Source organism: Musca vetustissima, unplaced genomic scaffold (assembly GCF_032173495.1).
Source record: "Musca vetustissima isolate MV318-11 ecotype Yass unplaced genomic scaffold, APGP_CSIRO_Mvet_v1 utg35063, whole genome shotgun sequence".
Taxonomy (NCBI): Eukaryota; Metazoa; Arthropoda; class Insecta; order Diptera; family Muscidae; genus Musca; species Musca vetustissima.
In genome coordinates this window covers 21,968-47,728 of record NW_026877673.1, presented here as the reverse complement: position 1 = coordinate 47,728, position 25,761 = coordinate 21,968, and the positions used below count along the sequence as shown (strand labels likewise).

At 33.8% G+C, this 25,761-nt stretch overlaps 1 protein-coding gene across 1 annotated transcript in view; it reads right to left on the bottom strand.

The window, feature by feature from the left end:
• LOC133322354 (teneurin-a) overlaps window positions 1–23,647 on the bottom strand; it is a 179,282-nt gene extending 155,635 nt beyond the window's left edge. Inside the window, exons 1-2 of the mRNA XM_061531353.1 lie at window positions 23,358–23,647; window positions 10,322–10,428 (exon numbers count right to left, since the gene is read on the bottom strand). Coding sequence (XP_061387337.1) covers window positions 10,322–10,428; window positions 23,358–23,635 — 385 coding nt within the window. The 5' untranslated portion in view covers window positions 23,636–23,647. The remainder of the gene's footprint in view (window positions 1–10,321; window positions 10,429–23,357) is intronic.
• Between the last annotated feature and the right edge of the window lie 2,114 nt (window positions 23,648–25,761).

Sequence of the window (25,761 nt, the reverse complement as noted above, 5' to 3'; positions counted from 1 at the left end):
AGCTATATATAAAACTGACCCGATTTTCGCGAAACTTAGCACACATCATTCTGAACCTAATTTAGTTCTCTATGCCAAATTTCGTGCAAATCGAAAGATATATAGGGACTTTGGAGACCCGTTTACTTTAAATCGGACGAAAATATATATGTGAGCAATATATAAATCTGACCCGATTTTCGCGAAACTTAGCATACATAATTCTGAACCTAATTTAGTTCTCTGTGCCAAATTTCGTGCAAATCGAACGATATATAGGGACTTTGGAGACCCATTTACTTTAAATCGGACGAAACTATATATGGTAGCTATATCTAAATCTGAACCGATTTTCACGAAACTTAGTACACGTCATTCTAGACTTAATTCAATACACTATGTAAAAATTCGTGCAAATCAAATGATTTTCAGGGACTTTGGCGCACTATTTACCTAAAATCGGGCGAAACTATATATGGCAGCTATATCTAAATCTGAACCGATTTTCACGAAATTTAGCACACATCATTCTAGACCTAATTCAGTATGCTATACCAAATTTCGTGCAAATCGAAAGGTATATAGGGACTTTGGTATACCATATACCTTAAATCGGACGAAAATATATATGGGAGGTATATCTAAATCTTTACCGATTTTTCCCAATTTCAATAAGGTTCGTCTTTGGCCCAAATAAGTGCCTATGCCAAATTTCATCCAATTCGGATCATTAATGCGATCTGCACTTTGTTTTCAATTTAACATGGACAGACAGACGGACGGACATTCATAAATCGACTTAAAAAAGTGATTCTGTGCATATTCTCAAAAGGAATCATATGTTTATCTCGTTTCCCTTTGCCTTTTACAAACATATGCACAAAGACATAATACACTTTACCACAGTGTGGTGAAGGGTATAAAAATACCAACCCTCATTTGTATACCTTTCAAGGCCTGTCCGCACTTCTGACCAGACTTTAAGGTTCTCAAGGAATATGTGACCTTCTGACAGAAAATTTTTAATATGGACCCATTTTATCAAATAGACAACAATTTTCTACATTTTTTTTTTTTTTTTTTTTTGTTTTTTGAGGAATATCTTAGAAAATTTCCTTAATAATGAAATAATTCGTCTCGATGAAGTTTGTGAAGATGTACGTGTTTTCTAAAGTCTTTGAGCATACTTTTTAAAATTTTCTATTACAAAAAAATCGAACGCAATTTCAACCACCATCAATTCTCATCCGTCATTTAAAATCGGCTTAAAATTTCCCTCATATTAAATCCCATATTCAAATAATATCGCATAATGCAACAAAAACAACAACAACACCAACTTCTAATTAAATTAGTTTCTAATAGCATAAAGTTGTTATAATCACGTTTCATTGTTCTCCATTGTTCATAGCTCTTGGTGAGTCTGCTTAAGTTCTGGTGTTTTTTTTTTGTTTGTGCTTTGCCATTATCGCAAGACTGAAAACATTTTGGTAACCCCTAAAAGTATGCAGCATCATTACCATAGAAAATTTAAAATTATCTATGCAACACTTTTCATTACATTAAACTGGTGGTTTTTTCCTCATCTCCTTCATCTTCTTCCTCCTCTTTATATTTTGTTGTTACTGTTTTAGATGTTGTGGTTGTTGGTATATATGGTTGCACGGAGAGACAGAGCGTATAAATAAATTAATGACTAAACGAGTATTTTGTGTGTGCCCGCATGTCTGCACTGATTTAATGTATGTGATGTTGTTACCATCGACAACAACAACAACAACAACACCACCACCATAACCACTATACTTAAAAATTCCTTATTGCGTTGTAGTTTACAGAAAAGAGAGAGAGTGGGGAAATATTTTCACAAATTTGGCAAAAGTTTCAAAAAAATAGACAATTATGGCAAAAATGCTTGTAGTGGTGCTCATCAAGCATAAGCAAAAAAAAAATAGCTTTGTTAAGTAACTAACAATTTTTGTGCATTTTGCACACAAAACCCCCTAGCAGCTCCCCTTTATAACAACATCAATCTAAATAGAGAATTTTTGCAAGGAAAAACGTTAAAAGTCTGTGCATTGAAACCAGATAGCCAAAAATTTATGTTTGAAGGTTTGTGCAAAGACAACACCCAAAACGTAAAGTGTTTTGGTTTTGTTGTAACACCCTCCGGTACCTTGAGTACACACAACAGCATGGCACCATGGGGTAGCAGTCACTGTGATAAAGTGAATCTTTGAAGCATTTTTTTCGTGCTGGCTTTCTTTTGTGTAAAGAAGTTTTGGATTTTTTTTTGCGGATAACAGGGGAATACATATATTTATGCAATTTATTATCAACCCTATATTTTGTTACCATAGTAAAGCTGCCAAGTAACAAACAACAACAACTACAATAACAACACCAACAAATTCGCCATCATTTATGCTTTTATCTGTAAAGGCTGGCAGAGACGTTCGCCTTTACTTGGTGTTGAATTTTCTTTTGTTGTTGTTGTTTTTTTTATTATTTTATTTTAGTCTGTTGCTGTGATTTACAACTTTGCAAGTTAAAGCAATTACAACAATAGCAAGTAACAAGAAGGGAAGAAATACATATATAACAAAAATGGCAAGAAGCGGCACAATAACTTTAAAAGACAAGTGGAAGGGCCAACAATATAAAGGGACGCCCCAAACATTTTGTCTTGGTGATAAAAAGACAACAACAACACATTTTAAAAGATGTCCCCTCAAACCCAAAAGCACTTCCGTTTTTTGGCCTTTATCTACTCACTAAGTCAGTTTTCTGTTAATGAAATTGTTTTTCCTTTTTAGCAGAGATACGATTTTTTTTTTGTTTTCCCTAAAAGTATGCTCCTGTTTTTTTTTGTGTAACAAAATTTAGCCGGTCTGCTGATTTTTTTTATATTTAATGTACACATTATGTTGTTTGTAATAAAATGATGTGGGAGTTTTTTTTATAGCTGTCTAATTGCCAGGACAAAGGACATAACATATAAATTAAACAATTAGATGTTGGGAATATCAGTCTCAGTTTTATTTTATTTATTTATTTTTAGTTAGATGTGGAATATGTTTTAAATTTTAAAGTGAAACCTTTTTTTCAAAATTATCTCCATGCACATAAATATTTGAAACTGCTGAGACGACAGGCATTTTCATGAATAGATATCAAATGCGTATTGGGAGAGCAGAGGTGTAACTTGATGTGAAGAAAAGCAGTTGTTTAGTCTGCTTTGGATATTTCGAAGTCGAAAAAACATCGCGTTTGGTAGCAGAACATAAAGCGGCAGAGGAAGAGATAATCTAGTCGAAATGCTTTCTTAAAAACCCTAAACTTTGGAGGCACATTATGGTTCCGCAAAAAAATTTAAAAAATATGGGCATGGACATATGAGTCGCTTATTTTCAAAGAGGTTTAGGTCCATTTTCGTTTCTGATAAAAATCTTTATTTCCTAGAAAATTTTACTAAACATTTTAAGTTATACATTCTATCATGTTTAAGGGCACAAGGCCACCAACAAAATTAATACCACATAACAATTTTTTTCAAACAATTCAAACACAAACCTTTAAATATCTCAAAATTGGAAAAAATTGTCTTGGACAACTTTCAAAATAAACGACTCATATGAACATTTTTTTGTCAGAAGCCAAAATGTGATATTGTAATCTATTGGATGGGAATTTCGGCTAAGGACTTGAAAATATTTCAAATGGGGCTTATAGAGAACGATTTTTTCAAGCTGTCTTTGAGAACACCAAATGTTTATACAAAATCTAACAAAAATAATTAAAAATACTAAATACTTAAAGGGGAGCTTGACCTCTAAAGTGACTTATAGTGAACGATTTCTTCAATGTGGCTTTTAGGGTCATTTCTGCGTATGCTAAGGCCAAGATAAACATATAACAAATATATGCAAAACCCGATTTTTATAAAAAAAAGATCTAAAAACCAGTGTGCGGAACAGTATAGTCGGACGGGGCCGACCATATGATACCCTACACAACTTCCATGAAAATCTAACTTTCTGTTGTTCTATATTCTGAGATTGGGCAATATTTCGCGATAGTTGCACACTTTTTACTGGCTAGAGGTCAGAAAATATTACTAATAATCAGTACAAGTGTAACTCCCGCATCCGAGTACCTACGACAATATGATTGGTATCAATTTAATGGTCAACCGATCCTCTTGGATATACTATCAACTTCTCGGGTCTATGTCCTTCAGGAGTAAATATATACGCCATTATAGAATACATTTTTCAACACAATACATTTTTCAACACAAAAGTCAGGGTCCATTTGACCCGCTTTATATTGGCCGATCATTTTAAAAACAGGCATGCTTATTCTTTGGTTCTATCCCCTTCTCCATGTAAAAATTTGAGATGTTTGGCCCATAATTGCGGCCTCTGGAGCTACCAGAAAAACCGACAAAAACTAAGTATTTGGTCCATTTCATCCTCTAAATATTAACCGATCTTTACCAAAAACAATTGGGCTCTTCATTGGCCAGAACCCATCCTACATGCAAAATTTCGTGAAGATTAGTCCATAACTGTGGCCTGTATCGTGTTTACATATTATAATGAACAGACGGACACACATGGCTAGATCGACTCAGCTAGTCGAGATAAGACGATCGGTATACTTAAAGGTGGTTCTAGGACCAATATTTCGCCGCGTTACAAACTCTTGGGGCTGCACAAAGCTATAATACCCTGACAACATAGTTGTGTAGGGTATAAAGATTGACTCAAAAAAAAAAAAACTCATATGGACATTTCCCGCCAGTATTTGTTTTATCCTCACAGGAACCGAAATGTCTAAATACAAATACTTGGTTTGAAAAATTGGACTAAGGCTTTGAAAATACTTAAAATCTAAAAAATGATTTTTCAAATTGGTTGGAAAAATCGACTAAGGCTTTGATAATACTTAAATGGGAGCTTGAACTCAATAGTGACATATAGTGAACGATTTTTTTAAGGTGGCTTTGAAAACGCCAAATTTTAAAAATTTTGCTGGTATATTCAAAATAATTAAAATTGTGTGGACCGTTCTGCGTGTACTGAGACCAAGATAGACCTCTGATTTTTATAAAAAATCTAACAAAATTATTTTTCAATTTCTGATTTTGAAAACCCTCTATCCCCTAAAATGTCAATTGTTCATTAAAGAAATATATAAATTCGAATTATGTTATATCTTCAGTGTGTCTATTGTTAAAAACCCTTTTGAATATTTTTAAAATGGTGCGGGGCCTGAATTTTTACTGTGTCAAAAGAAGTACTAATATTTATGAAGATTTTCTTTAAGGTGGAATTTATCGCTTTGAGAACTCACATTTTTTAAAAACAAAAACATAATTAAAATAGTGTAGAACCTTTTCGTGGTGCTGATCAAGATCCAGGGGTTATTTTATCGGGGTTTAACAAAATTATTTTTCCATTTTTTGTATTAACACTCTCCTTCCCCTAAAATTTTGTCATTAATGGAAAATATCAAATTTCAAATAAACTTCCATAATTCAAAAATTTTATTGCTCCAGGCGACCATGGGTCCAACAATAAATTACAATTTTTATTTTTGCTTAAATTTGAGCTTGACACTAAATCAACTGAAATTTTATAGCAATAATGTTTATAGCCTGGTTTATTGTGGAGCTAATTGAAATTTATTTAATAAAACGGCAAGTAATTAAATGTTTAAATGTTTAGGGTTCGTGAAATGATACGAATGAGACTTAGTAAGGGTACACACTATGGAAATGACTGGAAAAACTTTTAGAGATTTATATTTTAATTTATGGACGTCGTCGTATCTCATTCCAGACAGTGCTGGGGGAAAATTACCAATAAATGTTATTTAAATTTAATATCAGATTTTCAACTACATGAAAACATAAAAAAGTCAATGTTTCCGTAAATTTGTTTTAGTTCATTTTGTTTTATTGGTAACATAAAGAAATTAATTTAAACAAAAACAAATCCCCTTCTGTCATTGACATTAATTGATTACCAAAAATTGTACAACAACTTTCTGTTTTATTGTTGTTGTTGTTGGTAAAATAAAAATTATAAGAACAAATTCTAACAACAACAGCATCGTTTTGCGGAAAAAGTTTAATTGAGTTTATTCTCATTTTTGCACTCATCACTTGGTATTTCAATGCGTTGTCAACTGATGGAGAGATAGAGGGGGAATGGCAAGCAAGGTGGTTGGTAGCTTGGCAACCAAAGTTTGTGGTAAGACTTTTTTTGAATTGTACAACTATGACATTTATATGGTGTTAAAATAATTTATGTGCGTAAATTAATTAATGTTCGTCATCATCTTGGTGGCAAGTAAACTAATTTATCTTCCAAATGTAAAGGTATGGAGGAAAAGAGATAGCAATATTTATGAGAACTTTAACAACTTGATTTGAATTTTCAGGGAATTTCGGTCAGTAAATAAGTTATGGAAAATAAAGTTGAACAATATTAAATGAACTTCGTGGAATATATTTTTGATTTTTCTATTTCCTGGAACTAATATTGAAAACAAGCCAGAATATATAGCATGATTGATGACCATCGTTTATTCAATTCTAAGGGATCGAATTAATTAACGGAAGTTTGCATTCGTTTCGTTGAATGGCCGCCAAGGTCATATAAGTATTTAATCAGTAAAAAATTCTAGTAAAGCAAAGTCGAGCCTTATATACCCTTCCCTAAAAGGTACGCATTTAGAAGTTTATTCAACTCTAAAGGATCGACGATTCGTTTCGTGGAATGGAAATGTTCATATAATGTTCAAGATTAACCGCCGAGGTCATGCAAGTATTTTATTAGCAAAAAATACTAGTAAAGCAAAGCCGAACCTTATATACCCTTCCCTAAAAGGTACACATTATGAAGTAACTAAAATCGTCCGGTACCCTTAGCATAATTAAAATACCTAACATTGGACTTTAGCTGCATATGGAGGCTATGTAAATTACAAAATTGCTGCAAATATGTTTGCACTTGGACGGGTCCATTATATGGAGGCTATACCAGGAAATCGAAATAGCATTGGAAAAGGAGAAGAGGTCTATATTTCTCATTATACCCTACCCTCAATTTGTTTTAATATTTTCGCATTACTTTTTGTGTTTAATCCTGCATTTCACCATGAATACCATTCCCTCTTACAAAGGTTAATTGAGATTGACTTTTTTCGTCATCATCAGCATCATCGCTGCCATATTATTATGACAAGAGCAGAATATGTAAACTACAATGAACCTTAATATCTGGCATTTATTCTGCAGCCGAGCAATGATAGTTACCTTAGCAAAAAAGCTGCTATAGAAATACGTTCATGTTTTTGCCCCGCTAAAAACTATTCCTGCTACAATATAAAGTCAAATTAGATGGCATTAGTGTTGTTATAATACCAAATGGGACGTGTGTTATCTACATGTGTATTCGCACACACACACACACGCGAACACACATATATGTTATTAAGCATTAGTGTTTGTTTAACATAAAAACATACCTACGAAACAAGTATGCAAGAAAAAAAAACGAAACAACTAAACGAAACGATTCAACTAAATGAATAGACAGACGTGCAGACAGTTAGATAGTGTAGAATTCAAGATCCGTGTTTAATAACAAAAAGCTTCTCATTAACAAAATAAACACATATTTAAACAGATATGTACACATGTCCGTCATATAACTATCTGTGTGTGTGTTAGAGATATACACACTTACCTACACATTTTCATATTTGTGTGTCAGCATACATTTTTAATGAGATTAGCATTTAAAAAAAGGTGAAAGAGATTGCCATGGAATAAAAAGCATACACCGCCACCACTACCATCCTTGGGCCAGGATTTATGGTAATTTATGCAAAAAGCTTTACGGGATAAATATAAGTAGGATACGTGTTTCCTGGGAAATAACTTTAAAAATTAATTGGAAATTTAGGTGGGGTGTGGAAGCCATTACCGAGTTGGCTGGCCGTATTTGAAACTTGAATTGTAATAGATAAGAGGTCCAAATATGAGTCCTGCAAACAATAGCCCTAAACTATATTTTACACCTCTACCACATCCAATATATACAAGATGTTTTCAATCATATATGGGTGATATATATTTTTAAACATGTATGACACTAAATAGGGCAGCTATATTACAATAAGATCCCATTTCAATAAAAAAAGTTGTTTTAAAATTCATTCGGTCAAACTATACGAAGGTTTTTTTATCTTTAGTCTTTTATCCTGTAAGAGGCAGAAATATCACATTGCAACCACTTAGATTAAAAAATTTTTAATATACTTAAAATAAAGTGGGACCTCGATTTCTACAATGCCAAAACAAGGTCTTATAGTTTTTTTAGATTTGGATAAAATTTATTCATTTAAAACAAATATAAATTTTCAAATAAACTCTCATAATTCAAAAATATTATTGACCAGGCGACCGTTGGTCAAACTATGTGAAAGGGTATTCAAGCCTCAATTTGGTAGACCTAGCATTTTTCGGGGGCATATATCATTAAATCGTACGAAACTGTACAATGGAGCTATACTTATAAAAGAACCTATTTAAAACCAGTGAGCTAAGCAGTATAGTCGGACGGGGCCGACCATACAATACCCCATACAACTACCACGGAAATCAACTACCACGGAGAGCCTGGGCAATATTTCGTGATATTTGCACCCGCATGCCCAATTAGAGGCCAACAGCACCTCTTCCTTACACTGAAAGCCCTTCTAATTACTTGTCCAGATTCTCTTCACCGTGAATTGTGTTGTGATGTTCGGCTTATAATTGTGGCCTATAAATCGACTTAAAAAAAAAAAACAAAAAAATAAGTTTTCGGTCCACTTTATCCCAAAATTATTATCTGATCATTCACCGTGAGTTGTGCTGTGATGTTCGGCATATAATTGTGGCCTATAGATCGACTTGAAAGAAAACAAAAAAATATGTTTTCGGTCCACATTATCCCAAAATTATTATCTGATCATTACCGAACATTATAAGCGCTGTCCTTGACCATAACTGGAACCTCATGGAAAATTTCAAAGCCATCAGCGCTATATTTCAACCATGTATTGTGGTAATGGGTTACTAAATAAAATCTCTGTAGGGGCAGCCATGCAAATATTGTAATTTTAACTCACACAAAAGTACATACAACCATATAATTGGTATCAATTTAAAGGTTGACCAATTCTTTGTGATGTTGTGGCCTCTGGAGCGACCAGAAAAACGGACAAAAATTCAGTATTTGGTCCATTTCATCTCCTAAATATTAACCGATCTTTACCAAACACAATAGGGGTCTTCATTGGCCAAAACCCATCCTACATGCAAAATTTCGTGAAGATTGGTCCATAAATGTGGCCTGTATCGTGTATACAAATTATAATGGACAGACGGACGGATGGACACACATGTCTAGATCGGCTCAGCTAGTCGAGATATGACGATCGGTATAATTGAAGGTGGGTCTAGGACCAATATTTCGCGGCGTTACAAACTTTTGGGGCTGCACAATGCTATAATACCCTGATAACATAGTTGTGTAGGGTATAAAAAATAATGGCACATGGCATAGTCAACTCAGGGCAAAATTTCGAGCTCTATTGTTATTTCAACAGGCGGACATAGCAATCTAATTCTGATCCACAATATGGGGTCTCCCACGAATATTTGGAAGTATTTTATACACGTACCACCTTAATATTCTTTCCGATATTACCTTGCTGCAATGTATATTTATATTTGAAGGTCTATTTTGCCTTGAAATAACCCTCATTCAACAATGAAAAATAACCCACACCTATGACAATACAACAAATACAAATGGTAACTGGTGTTTGTTAATCACATTAGGCAAACATATACAAACAAAGACCCAAAACATACACATCCTTCCTTCCATCCATCCATCCTTCCTACACACACACATGTCACACAGCTAATCTCCGACTAGTTTTAATTAATCTAAAACTATTTGAATATAACTAACTGTTTAGTTACAAGGCTGACATGACTAGTCATGCGATGATTACGGCGATGAACAAAAGCATGTCCTCTTAACATGACTGACATACAAGCTGAACATAAAAAAGAGATAGAAGAAGAATAAAAAAACATAACATCATGTAGATGCTTCCTGAATGTGTTGTTTACATATTCATAATGGTCACACATATATTTGATAGAGAAAAAAAATATATATACGGATATAATAAGACTAAATGTAAATCCAAGGATCCATTGTACTTTTTGTTATAATGAAATTGCTAAATAAACATTCAAGCTACATACCTGCAAAATATGCCAACATGGCTGTTAGGACGACTGATATTAGAATTAAGGCGATACTCAAACATTTCCAGGAACAACGGTGTTGACAACGTTTATCTATGTGAAACCTGGAAGAGGAAGAGATGAAAAAACAAACAATATTATTAGTGCTAAAATAGACAAAAAGGTGGAGATGTAAAAAAAATATATATGTATGTATGTAAATATAAATGCAGAATATAATATGTAAACGCTGTCCTATAATCGGCCGGGCAGAAAGTTTAATATCCTCTATAATATGGTGGGGGCAAATAGCTGCAATCTACTGAAAGTTCCAAGGGACTTTGTATGGCGGTTGCTTAAAAAAGTAGTCAAAAATTTTTCAAAATGCTGAAAATAGGCGGGATTGACATATTCCCCATATAGGAATATGTCAACCCATAACGAAAATTTTATGACAAATATGTTTTCAACTTCTAGGAACCCAGAATGTTATATAAAGGTCCCTTCGGTTGGAAAATCCGGATATAACCTTAAAAATATTAAACAATTAGACCATGTTATTTGTTATTTTAGGACCATAGCAAAATTTAGATCGAGAATGGAATACGAAGAAGTTTTCTACCAACCCAAAAATACAATTAACACTTCACCTTATGGTGGTGGCTCCTGGCCCATTAAATATATGAAACTTATGGTGGGGGGTCCTGGTCCATAAAATGTATGAGCGTTTATGAAAATCAAATATTACTCCTCATGGGATACCCCTCATCATACATTTAGGGGGCCAGGTGAGGAAAATAATCTCTCTGTAACTTTTGTTTTTTGGACTATGGACCAACTGATAATACCATCCCTTCTTTTTTGGAAGAATAATGGACAAACGAAAATTGACTACAACATGAATTAAACATGGTCCATACATGTTGGCGACCAAATCATTGCCACCATAATATAATATTTTTCAACTCGTAGTTCGTAGGGTCCAGTTGGTGATGTTGTTAAATCAGGGTGTTGATTAACATTTTGTTGTTGCTGTAGTTACGTTCTAGATGTGCTAGGATATTCAAACACCATGTAGATTCCCCCAGTTTTCCCACTTTTATCCTTTCATATGAATATTCATATCCCATCTACGTGTTGTTTTTATATCTATGTAAAATTGCGAGTATATGTGTGTATGTAAATTTAGTTTAATGCTATTTGTATGTAATATCGTGTGTTTGTGTGTCTTCTTTGTTATAAAATTTTATTTTTATTATTTTGTTTTCGGGGTTTTTGTTTTGTTTTTAACATGACACATACTCACATAAAGTACTAACCCCCCCATTACAGAATTTCTTTTCAGTTTTTTGGAGTGGGACCATGTTAAAGTAGCACTTGTTGTATTTTTGTAAAATGCTGTTAAAATTGACCATGTTATAGAACCCCATTTTGTTGTTGTTGTAAAATTTTATTATTTGATGTTGTTGTTCGCTATTGTGCATTCGCATAGAAACAAGAATGTTTATATGTGTATGGGTGTATATGAGATTAAGAATTTGTTTTAAAATGGAAAATGAGGCAAATTTTTGTACATTAGGGTGGGGTTGGGAAAAATACAATTCCCAATAGAAAAAATAATATTCAGTATGTTGAAAAATTCTCATATACTATATCTATCAATAAAGTTCTGAAGAAGGAATACGGCAGCTATTAAAAAAAATATGCAGCTATGTGATATATTTTAGTCTGAAATCATGTAAATGATGGATAAGATAAGGTTGTGAAACTAGGCCTGAAAAAGTGTACCGAATTCGAATCTCTATGAAGTTCTTCAATATAAATTCGGCCGAAGAAGAAGAAGCAATAATGGCATGTTTCGATGCTGATTTAAATTGAGTCAAAGTTATTTATAACTCCCATATTTATTTTAGACTTTATGCCTTTAAAATCACAATGGAAAAATTTGCTTCAAATCGTTCGGATATATAGCAGCCATATATATTTTATTATATATACAATGCCATTCAATGGTCCTTGCACATAATGTAGGATATCACATAGTAATCTGCTCGGTCCAACTTTGAAGCTTTCCCTATTACTTTAATTTCCAAAATATTTTCCGACCCACCCTTATCCACATATTTTAATCATAAACATGTATAAGAGATTGTTTAAAAAAAAAATAAAACATTGTTGTCCAGTTGACATAGTAAATTTTTTTATTTGTAATTTTATTTTATTTTAATCCTCTCCCTGGTTGTTTTGTGTGACCCCCTTTGTTGGCTACTATTTTTGCTGCTGGTGGCTCGTCTGCTATGCCTCAATGTTTACTGTTGCTGTGTTGTGTATTAAATTAATTAAATCCCTTTTTTCATGTACAAACAGAAATTGAATTGTTTGTTGTATGTTCATGTTTAATGTGTTTTCTTTTCGAAATGTTGTTGTTTTGCAGCTATTAACAAATAACAATGTTACATTGCTATTGTCACAATTTAATTTAAAAAAAATATATTTTACAAGGACGAGTTTTGGAAATTTTAATTCAATACAAAAACAATTGAGGAAATTAGGCAAAGGACTTTACAAAAGATAATGGAAAACAAGGAGAGAAAATATGAAATGATAAACAAGTAAAAAATCCGTAAGAAAATTTCAAAAGTATGACGGGTCTGACCACATGACACCCTATACTATTTCGGGTACATAAAACTTATGTTGATAAGATTTTTATATAACCTACAATTATGTATACCGATTCACATCAAGCTTAACAAATGTTCCTCCCAAAGGATTGTGGTTTTATATGTTCAGTATTCTGTCGATAAAAATTGTAATCTTTGTGACCCCATTGTTAAAAAAAATGTTTGTTATTTGAATTTTGCCTTGTTGGGGCAGTGATCGTTTGAAAGTAATTTTAAGTGATTATTTATACTCTTTCGAGTCGAGCTTGATGAAAAGGAAAGCCAGGTAAAGAGCCTACATACCCACCATTATGCGACGCGTTTCGCCGTTGGTTAAGCGGCTCATCAGGCATATTGGGCTATGTGGCTATACAAAGGTCGTACGTTGGTTGATAACTTGTATTTATTCCGCCCTGATGCGAAACTTGCATATGCGAATGAAATTCAAATTTTTTGAAGTTCGACATTTGTCTTCATTCTAGGAACAGTCCTTTTCAAAGCAGATTTTAACGTTCTGAGCCCTCAACACACTTCCAAAACGGTTGCGCAAAAACATGTGTATACCATGGAAGCAATTGTAGGTGTGTGGATTAATTATCAATCGCTACAACAAAAATCGTGTCAGATCTATATAGATCCCACATATATAAATAATTCAAAATTTGGATTTTTGCACATGAATTGATATTCAATCCTGAATATTTTCAAAAAGCCTCATCCATGTTCCGTTCTTCTAGTTGCAATATAGTTAGATTTGATTGGTGTAGATGGCAGATTTAATCGTCACATGTTCACTAGACATAGGCACAAATTTATGGAGACTTATATGGATGCTTGATCTCAATAGACCTCGTAAGAACAGAAGGTATAATTAAGAACTTTGAAGTCTTGCAAATAGTTTGGGTCCATATTTTAGGATGTTTTTAAAAATTCTTAGACGAATTTTCGGTACCGAAATTTTTACAGGAAGAAAACTCACTGTCAGGGATGAGCTAATCATGATCTGTCATGCATTTGGTTTAAGGACAAACACATATATATTTTATATTTTACAAAAGATACATATTATGGTTTGAAAAAGCTTCCTGATACCCAATGACATTTTTGAGACCCTTCTGTAAAAATCCCATACAAAAAAACAGTTTGCCACAACATAAAAAAAACTATTGTTGGGATAATAATTCAGACACGGTTTGAGTGGAAAATAAACTTGAAATCAATAACGTTTTTTTTCGTAGCACATAAATCTAAAGTGAGTTCCACACCTCCAAGATGACACAACACGCAATCTATAGGCAATTTTGTGACAATTTATTGCCATAATTTTTAACACATATTCGCCCATGTTGGTAGTAGTTATGACGCTTTTCTCCCCCCCAAACATAACACTTGCAAACGTTTATGAAACCAAAAAACGAAGAAGATGAGTAGTATTAAAAAAAAACTATCAATTTTGTGTTCCACACAACCCAAGTCATAACAATTTTTAATAGCTCTTAAAGTGTGGGTGTCTATGACAACAACAACAACAAAGCTTTTGGCAGACATCACCAAACTGCCAACAGCCAAACATAACCGCAACATAAAACATTGGGTTATGGCAACTATGTAAACAAACAAGAGGCCATAAACAACGTTCAAACGTTTGTTGGAAGTTTGGAGAATTTTCATGCTCATGAAAACAGTTTTTTTTCTTATACTCATCCTCTTTAATGAAATGTTCATCATGATGATGATGGCAAGCGCCACATAGCAAACAATAACAACAACAACAAAAAACTATAGGTGCATATTAAATGTGAATAACCCATAAGGGGTGGCATCAAGTGTAAGGTAGGATGCAAGGGGAGTGTAAACATATGAATCACTCAGCTGGAACAAAATGCTAGTTAAGCAAGCAATTTTTTTCATTTTTTTGCATAAATTTACACTGCATTCAAATTTCTTCATTATTTTGTAGCCACAAACTATCCTTACTCCCTTCTCACACCTAGAAAACAAACAAAAAATATCCATATGTTAATGCGGCAGAAGGAGTAAACATTTCTCCTCCTTTCAGTTCGCCTGCTTTGTCATCGTCATCATTGCTAATGGTGTGATTATGTTGAGGCATATGCTCTTGGCAAAATGAATAATTGCCAGCAGCAGCAGCAACAGAAACATCAAAAACAACTGTGCCATACAGTGGAGTGTTGAGGGGGTACGGGCGGAGCAAATGCATGCGGGATAAAATGGCTAGGTGTGTGATTGGATCGTTAAAATAAAAAAACCCATTAAGACTTTAAAACTTAAAAGAATGAAGAAATAATTGAATCGTGGTAGATGAGATTAGTCACTTATGAACAGGGAATTAATTATTGGAATTAAATTCAAAAACTTTAAACATGTTATTTTATTCACGATACATCAGAAAATGTGCCATCTTGAAACGTTGCCAGTGAGTACAGGATAGTCTATGAGCAGAAAATTTTCTAAAATAGCGAATAATGGATGTGAACCATGGTCACATATGCATAGAATATGCGTAGAATAACTTTCTGAGTCGAATTATGCATGTCCGTCCATCCGTATCTTCGTCAAAGTACAGGGCGCATTTAAGAACCGATTTGGATAAAATTTGGCATAAGCCACTTATTTGGCTCAAAAACGAAGCCAATTGAAATTGGTCCAGATTTAGATATAACTCCCATATATTATTTTGTCCGATTTACATGAAATTTTGCACAGCGTACATAATTTAGTCGGTACAGATATAGGTCCCATATATAGTTTCGTCCGATTTTATGTTAATAATGCACGAAACTCTCAAGGTTTGGCCGATTAAATCAAAATTTTGCACAGCATACTGAAAGCCAATTGAAATTGGTCCAGATTTAGATGTAACTCCCATACATAATTTTGTCCGAAATTTTGCAAAGCGTACAGAATTCAGTCGGTACAGATATAGCTCCCATATATAGTTTCGTCCGATTTTATGTAAATAATGCACAAAACACTCAAGGTTTGGCCGATTAAATAAAAATTTTGTACAGCATACTGAAATAATATCAGTTTGATGTCTGACCATTTTGTTGAAATCGGTTCATATTTAGATATAGTTTCCATATATATTTTCGTGCGATTTTATTTGGATTAAGTCCAATTGGATATCTGTGATGTTTTGTTGTAATCGGCTAAGGTTTACATATAGCTCCCATACATAATTTTGCTGGATTTCATACAAATGTTACACCAAAAAATCCAAGTCTGTCCGATTGATATGCAATTTTTCATAGATATCAGATTGGTATGTGTATCGCTTCAAATATCTATCTACATCACATTTGGTTTTGTGCGCCCGATTCCATTTAAAAGGTCTTCTAAAGATAATATGTCGGTTCTATCTGCAGAATATTATATATTAGCATCTATTGTATGTATCCAAAGTGGTGATGACTATATGATATAGTCGGCTCCGTCCTACTTTTGATCTTTCCTTACTGTTTTTTTATTCTTTTTTTAACTGCTTAACTCTTTATAAAAAAGAGCTACATACAAAAATTTACCATCCTTAAAAAAATACTTTTTTATTAAATTTATTTCGTATACCTCATAATAACATATCAGTCTACTGATGATTACTTTAAATGAAAACAAAAAAACAAAAACGTTGTCTCTCCAAACTGTCTATATAAATATGCATATCTGTGATCTGAAATCTAATTATCTCTGTCTGGTGCTTATTGCCGCCACAGCACATCCTTTTTGCCAAGAAACTCCCAAAGAAAAAAAATCACAAACAAAAAATGTTGTTTACATTTCATGGCATTGCGATAAGGCTAATTAAACTTTGGCAACAGTTGTTAAACAATATTTTCCTTTTTTTCGAACAAACTTCTTATTACCTAGCTCCATTTTTTTGTATGCGTCGTGGCATCGTTTTCGTCATCAATTTCCTTGGCAATACGGTTACATGAATCTCACTCAGCTCGTTGTTTAGCCCACAAAAACATAACACGAATCTTAAGCAAAACGGTAGTAGAAATTTGTGTTGTAATATTTGTTAGTTGTAACATGCACAGACACACAGAACAACATAAAAAGAACAAAATTCTAGACGACTTAAAGTTAATCCGATTGTGTTTGTGTGCCACAAAAAAAAGTAGCATATAAATCCAAACAACAAATCGCTGCGATTTGTAACAAAACACCTACCTACCTACCAACATATCCAGCACTAACTATGACACCCACACTATGATGTTGTGGCTAAAATTCTTATGTTGCTTTGGGAAGGATGCAACAAACAAAACTCCCAGCAAATGAATGGAAAGTTTTTTTTATTTGGAAATTGAGAGAAGAAAAATGTAGCCGTAAAGAAACGCTGCAAACTATGGACCTGAGTTGCTATAAAACGTGCTTAAGGTTTGTTTGTAAATTTCCAAAACATTTTATATTTCCTCCTCATTCAAGCATCATCATCGGCATGGTCTTTTGCGTGGTGCTTGCAACATGCCAGCTGAACATTTTGCTGGGATATCGTTAGTGTGCTCATCTATTTTATTAAAAAAAATGCTAACAAATAAATGGCATCCTAACAATCACCATCATTTCATTTAATTTTTAAAAAGGAGCTGAAGAAAAAAAGGAGTGGGAGTATATTTATCGTAGCTTGGCTTCAGAGGGCCTTGAAGGCCACAAAATTATATTGAAACCAATTTAAAAAAACTTTAATTCAAAATTTGGTCATAAATTACTTAGTGAACCTTCAGAAGCTACTCAGATTGGATTGGTGTATAGTCAGATTGGATTGGTGTAGACAGGCAGATTAACTCGTCAAATGTTTAATGAGCATAGGTATAAGTTTCTGGTTTAAAGATGTTTTTACATTCAATAGACCTCGAAAGAACATGAGGTAGAACCTTGATTTTTATACCATTCACCGCACTGTGGTACAGGGTATTATGTCTTTGTGCATATGTTTGTAACAGGCAAAAGGAATCGTGATAGACCCATGGTTCATTTTGAGAATATGCATATAATCACTTTCTGAGTCGATTTACGCATGTCCGTCTGTCCTATTGAAATTGAAGAAAATCGGTTCAGATTTAGATATAGCTCCCATATATAGTTTCGCCCGATTTAATGTAAATGGTGTAGCAAAGTCCCCATATGACCTTCGATTTGCCGAAATTTGGCATACCGTACTGGATTAAGTCTAGAATGATGTGTGTAAAATTTCTTGAAAATCGGTTCAGATTTAGATATAGCTCCCATTATAGTTTCGTCCGATTTTAGGTAAATGGTGCACCAAAGTCTCTGAAAATCATTTGATTTGTATGAATTTTGGCATACCGTACTAGATTAAGCCTAGAATGATGTGTGTAAAATTTCTTGAAAATGGGTTCAGATTTAGATATATCTCTCATATATAGTTTCGTCCGATTTAAGGTAAATGGTGTACCAAAGTCCCTATATGACCTTCGATTTGCCCGAAATTTGGCATACCGTACTGGATTAAATCTAGAATGACGTGTGCTAAGTTTCGTGAAAATCGATTCAGATTTAGATATAGCTCCCATATATATTTTCGACCGATTTTGGGTAAATGGTGCACTAAAGTCCCTGAAAATCATTCGATTTGCATGAATTTTGGTATAGTGTACTGAATTGAGTCTGGAGTGACGTGTGCTAAAAATCGGTTCAGATTTAGATATAGCTTTCATATATATGTTCGTCCGATTTTAATTAGGACCCAAAATATGGCCACTAGGAACAAAACCTGCTGAAATTAGTAAATTCTAACCTGTGACAAGTTTCGTTGAAATCGGAGAATATTTGGATATAGCTTCCATATCTATTTTTGATATTGATTTTGATATTTGCTTTAAATCGATTTAAATAATGTTGTCCCATTGTAACAAACGAATGGCATGTTTATGGATTGATTTAAGTCGGTTCACATTTAGATAAAGGTCATATATATTAGAGAATACAATTTCATGTTAATGGCCCTTCTGTTAGGATGCATTCGTTTAATATACCCATAGTGGTCGGCCCCATCCGACTTTACTACTTTCCTTACTGGTTTTCACATAATTTGCTACCAGAGAAATTTTGGTTGGTAATAAAGACAGAATATATGGGTCTATATTTTAGTCCATTTCTCGGTATTTTAAAGGTCTCAGACGAATTTTTCAAATGAAGTGGCTTTAATTTGTCAACAAAATGTTTACAAAATGTTATTTTTGTCAGATATAGCAGCCATATAACAATTTTACCAAATACAGTGTAGGATATTTTAAAATTTACCCAGTACCATTCGGTAATAAATAATATGGATTTATTGTTTCCTAAAGCACTTTATTTCATAATTTATCTTAATTTTTCACAGAGGCCCTCCAACGTTAGGCCCTCAAAAAATCCTTCCATCCCTTCAAACTGCTTCACTATCTAAATGTTTGTAATGGTTAAAGATATAGAACCAGGATATTGAAATGACAGTTAAAAAATTGTCTGCCACGCTTGCGTGTTTATTTCGGCGGCTAACAAGTACATACAGCAGCAACAACAAAAAAAATTGTCATAACGAAGATGCTTATTCGTGATAGTAGACATCGAACGTCCCACTTTTGTTTCTTGAGAAAAAAAACACCGCCCAACATTTATAGGTAATGCACGTAATACTCTCTGCATCCACATCACACACAATCATCGTCATCATCATCACCGTCGTCAGCCGCAACATCATCGGAGACATTCATGTTGCAAATCTGTGTAAGTGCAGTGTTTGCCATTACACATGCAAATAATGTGCAACTTCCAGAGGCAATATTTTTCTTTAAGTCAAAAAACGAAGAAGAAGAAGAACAAAAAAATCGGCAGAAGAACGTGAAGAAGAGTAGCAAGATGTAGAAGATGCAAAGCAGTAAAACGAGGTGCAAATTTCGTGTGCAAATAATGATGATGATTTGTTCGTGAAATCAGCCAAATATACACGTTTAGATATTCAAAGCACCCTCAGTCAGCCAAGAGCCAGCCTGGTAACCAACCACGACATTCGAACCATCACCGTCATTGATGCACACACACCAAGCTCAAAAAAGAAATGAAGAAAATTATAAGTGAAAAGTGGTTATACACGATAAAAATGATGTGGGTTTTAGTGCATGGCAAAAGGAAGTATACAGCAGCAGAACAAGAAAATTAATTTCTTGCCGTTTTTCATTTCAAGTTTATTAGAAGCTCTAACACAGCACGCTTACAACACCAGCAAAAAAAAGCGTGATGTTCAAACGGCATTGTGAGTGTTGTCACGGTAAAATCTGCTGACATTAGACATCATTTAACACTTTTGTGAATGGGGAACCTAACCAGAGAAGCAAAACGTAGAAAAAATATGATCACAAATGCAACTCTTAAGGTTTTTTTTTTTAATTTTGCTATTTTGTTACCTTTTTCAGGTGGGTAGTTGGCGTTTTGATATGAATGAAAATGTATTTAATATTTATATTTGATATTAAATTATGACATCTTAAGGGGAGGTGGATATTATTATATTTATATTCATATCCTACACCGTGGTGTGGTACCAGGGTACTATAGACACATAGATATATTTCCGAGTTGAATTTTAGCTGGTCCTTCCGTCTGCCTATGTATTTTCAGGCATGATTTCGTTTCAATGGTACACCGAAGACCACATGTTTTTCACATTGATATGCAATTAATGTACTGGATTAATTTCAGAATAATGTGCATTCTGTTTGTTTAAAATCGTTGCCGATTTAGTTATAACTCCAATATTTGATTTCTCTAATTCTTTGGTAGAAGGTGCACCGAAGTCCTCAATTGAAACGACATTTCAATAGAGTACTTAATAAAGTCTAAATTTATATGAATTTTTTATACTGGAGTAAGTCTAAAATGGTGTATTTAAAGTTTGTTAAAATCGGTTCAGAATATTTTCGACCGATTTCATGTAAATGTTGCACAAAACATCCCAGCGTTTGTCCGATTGACTAAAAATGTTGGGCATCCTATTAAATTGAGTGTAGAATGACGTATGTTGAGCTGTGTTCAAATCATTCCAGATTTAAGTATAGCTCCCTCTCGTACTCTTGTCGTTTCCATTCGTGTAAATTTTTTTATTACATCCTTTCATACCAAATCCCCACTAAAAATTATCAATATAGGTCCATTTTTTCTGGTAGTCTTCAAAATGTCGGTACTTTTAGGGTTTTGAGTGTGTTTTCAACCGAATTTGCTGTACTTTGACACTTTGTAATCTTCTTGAATACCAAATCTTCACACTAAAATTTACCAATAACAGTCCACTTTTTTGGGTAGACCCCATATAAAGGTACCTTCAAAATATGCGGATCTCGAGCATTTTGGATAAGTTTTTCAAACAAATTGGGTGTAATTTGGTATGTTGGGTTCTAATTGGGTACTAAAAACGATATATTTTTTTTTGGAGGGGTATCCCCTTTTAATGATAACACCAAAATTTTCGGTATTTGGTAGGTGTTTTCGACCGAATTCGTTGTAATTTAGTATTTTGTATTCGTGTTTGGTAACAAATCTCTCTACCAAAAATTTTTAATTTTAGCTCCCCTGTTGGGGGTAGTCCACATATAACCCCTTTTTATACCCTTCACCACACTGTGGTACAGGGTATTATGTCTTTGTGAATATGTTTGTAACAGGCAAAAGGAAACGAGATAGACACATGGTTCCTTCCTTTTGAGAATATGCATAGACACTTTCTAAGTCGATTTATGCCTGTCTCTTTGTCTGTCCATGTTAAATTGTAAACAAAGTACAGGTCGCATTTATGATCCGAATTAGATGAAATTTGGCATAGGTCGCTTATTCGGCCCAAGGACGAACCCTATTGAAATTGGGAAAAATCGGTTTAATGTAAACGGTCCCTATATATCTTTCGATTTGCCCGAAATTTGGTACAGCCTAATCATTTAGGTCTAGAATGATGTGTGTTAAGTTACCTGAATATCGGTTCAGATTTAGATATAGCTCCCATATATATATTCATCCGATTTAAGGTAAATGGTGTACCAAAGTCCCTTAATATCTTCCGATTTGCACGAAATTTGCCACAGCGTAATGAATTAGGTCTAGAATGATGTGTGTTAAGTTTCTTTAAAATCGGTCCAGATTTAGATATAGCTCCCATATATAGTTTCGTCCGATTTCATGTAAATGGTGCACCAAAGTCCCTATATATCTTTCGATTTTTATGAAATTTGGCATGACGTATTGAATTGAGCCTAGAGCGATGTCTGCCAAGTTTCGTGAAAATCGGTTCAGATATAGATATATATTTTTTTACCGTCCGATTTAATTTAAATAATGTGCCAAAGTTCGTATGTTGCATAACGTACTGAATTTAGTCCAGAATTTTGTGTGCCAAGTTTCAAAAATCGTTTAGATATAGCTGATATGAAGTAATTGACGCACCGCAACCATTCGCTAATTCATACACGATAAAACGAAAACTGATCCCGCTTTAGGTATAGCCTCATATAACACTAAATTCGACCTTTAAATTGCAGTATTTTGAGGTCTTTATACACATGTTCACTCTATCTGACGTAATTAATATCCTTGCTGGTGTATTTGTAGATTTTTCATACCATTTTTCATACAGTTTGCAGTGTAGGTCCATGTAGGGTATAATTTAGAGTCTTGTGCCCATGGAGGCATCACATACTACAACCGATAATTCTAACAATGAAACATACGAGCTATACGGATACATTTCATACAATTACTGTAAATGGCAATCCGATAACCCATAGGATTAAAAAAAAACTTTAAATCGGATTGTTTTAAAATAATTCCTTAAACATTTTTGGAATAATATTTTCTATTTAACAAGGTCCACTGTTGTCTGTTGTTATTTATTAATTGGTTTTCTATTAATCAATAATATTTATACTACGTCGATTTATTATTTTACATATATGTATATATAAATAATATTGTCTATATATGTATTGTTATTTTTATTATTATCAGTAGATATGTATTTTGTTTTTGACATACACTTGGTGACAGTTTTGACTTTTAATTTGTGACATGATTTATAAAATGCAAAACAACACATCCAACCACACATGCATACATATGTGTGTGCGTGTGTGGGTGGCTATGTTTATGTGTGTTTTTTTTACATTTCCCATGTACATAACAAATATTAACACTTAGGGGCAATTTTATGGTTTTTAATAATAATAATGATAATCATAATAGTATTAAACAACAACTACAACAACAAAAAGCAAACGAATTGCCATTTGTAATATAAATGCAAATATCCTTATACACATGTATGGTAATGGAAAATAATGCAATTATTATTATCATTATGAAGATGCGCTATATATTACCTGGAAGGTGAGTAGGGTGAATAGTGTGGTGCATGTGCTGAATGTGAATTACGCAATGGAAATGCGGGCATAACCAAGGGCTGTGAACCGCTCATCTGACAATGTGGTCCATTTGGTCCATTCATTGTGCCGCCAGGTATAACGCCACCGCCGCCAATGCTGCCACCACCGCCTCCGCCGCCGCCACCACCACGATCATGGCCACCATGACCGCCAATTGTATTATTACCCGTTGACATACTTTGTGGCATTTGTTGTTGATGTAATGTGCCAGGCATGGGACCCAATCTGTAAATAGAAGAAAAAAGGCAATTTTTTTAATTTAATATTTTTTTTGTTTGGTTCGTTGTTGTTATCATATTAAAATTTAATGGATGTGTTTGTGGTGGAGGGGGAAATAAAAAAATGCACATTCAAACAGTGTCGCGTCATATGCTTTTGAATTATGCACCATTATTGACAATGTAAATGTTATTTATTAAATCCCCTCTGTGATTTGGTGGATAAGGCTGAGGCGGGAAGAGAAAAGTCAGAAAAAGTCTAGTAGCCTTTCCACAATGTTGTCCTTTTGTGTTTATGTATATGTATGCATAGGGCAAAAAAATACATGCGTAAATGCACACGCAATGTTTTCAATACGTTTGTACACACATTTACATGTACATATATATAGGAATGTATGTATATGTTTGCGCACAATGCATGTGAACCATATCGCTGCGTATGAATGTGCAAATATTGTAAACGGAAATTTTAAATTAAAAAACATAAATCAATGCAGTAGTTACAAATGAAGAGCATTATAGGGGTTTTTTGCACATTTGTGGAAGAAATATGTTTCACATGACTGTTTTTAAACAAGAGCAAAAATTGGGTTGAAACGGTTAACATCATACGAAGGTACCCCTTATTTTTAATTTTGAAATATAATTTTAATTTAATTTGGTTATTTAATTGGTTATTTGATCGGGCGTAGTCTTTTGGGCGCCATTTTCATAAAATCGACGAAATTATATACGAAGCCTATATCTGAACCGTTTCAAGGAAAACATGGCAAACGTGATAATCTGTCATACTTTGGATCTTTCATAATCGAAAGAAAATATATATATATATATATATATGGAAGCTATATCTAGATACTAACGGAACTTAATACACACATTTCGCACAATCTTTGGGTCCATGATTCACAATTTACCTAAAATCATTGGAAAGTTTATATGTAGATATATTTCAATGTGAACCGATTTCTACAATACTTGACACATTAACGATTCATCTCGTATCGTTATGCAAAATTTCGTATCAATCGGACTAGTAGTCAAAGTTTGGTGCATCGGAACGACAATATATATGATAGCTGTATAACCGATTATAGACTGAATTTGGATGTCTAATTTCGTGTCATTCGGACAAACTTTGGGTATTTGGTGTACCATTTACATCAGATCGGATGAAAATATATGTGGGAGGAATATCTCAATCTGAATCATTTAAAACCAATTTCAATAGGGAGTTGTGTGAAGTTGCAATGAAATTGGACAATAAATCCGAATGATCCGCATTTTATTTACACGAATAGATGAACAAATAGAAGGACCTACATAAATCGCCTCAGAAAGTGTATTTATGTAGGACAGTGTTGTTTCCTGCCCTTGGAAACTCCAAACTGTATACCACTGTCGGACCTTAAGGTCATATATAGCATGGGACATATAATTATTATATAGGGTCTCAGAAGAATATGTTGTCTCAGAAGATATTTTTATTGTTACGCGCCACCTACTTCGGCAGTATGTGTGGCCGCTAGCTCAGGAGCCAATAATCAGGGCGGTTCCATCCCAGACACCAATAGTCCTAGGGGACGTACAATTAATTTTTTAACCTTCACATCAGAAGAATATGTTGTCTCAGATGATATTTTTATTGTTACGTGCCACCTACTCCCGCACTATGGTATATCTGTGGACGCTAGCTCAGGAGCCAATAATCAAGGCGGTTCCATCCCAGACACCAATAGTCCTAGGGGACAAACAATTAAATTTTTGTTTCAACAAACCTGAATAAAGGCCAATACTATACAACACAAACACCTGGTTCACCTGATACAAGAGAGATTGGTGGTTTTACTCCCACACTTGCATATCCTAACTTGACCCTTAGATCCTATTAACACATTTTTATTAGTTCAAAAAAATAGGGAATTATAAAATGTTTAATATTTAAAAAAATACCAAAAACTTTCCCATCACCCCACCTATACAAAACCATCCCTCCATACCTCTCGAAAAAACACCAACTCCAACCTACAGCAAAAACAAACAACTTTTTTTCCATTATTTACAGTTACCATAAAATGCAAGTATTATCGTCATTATTAAACGGATATGAGACTGTAGGC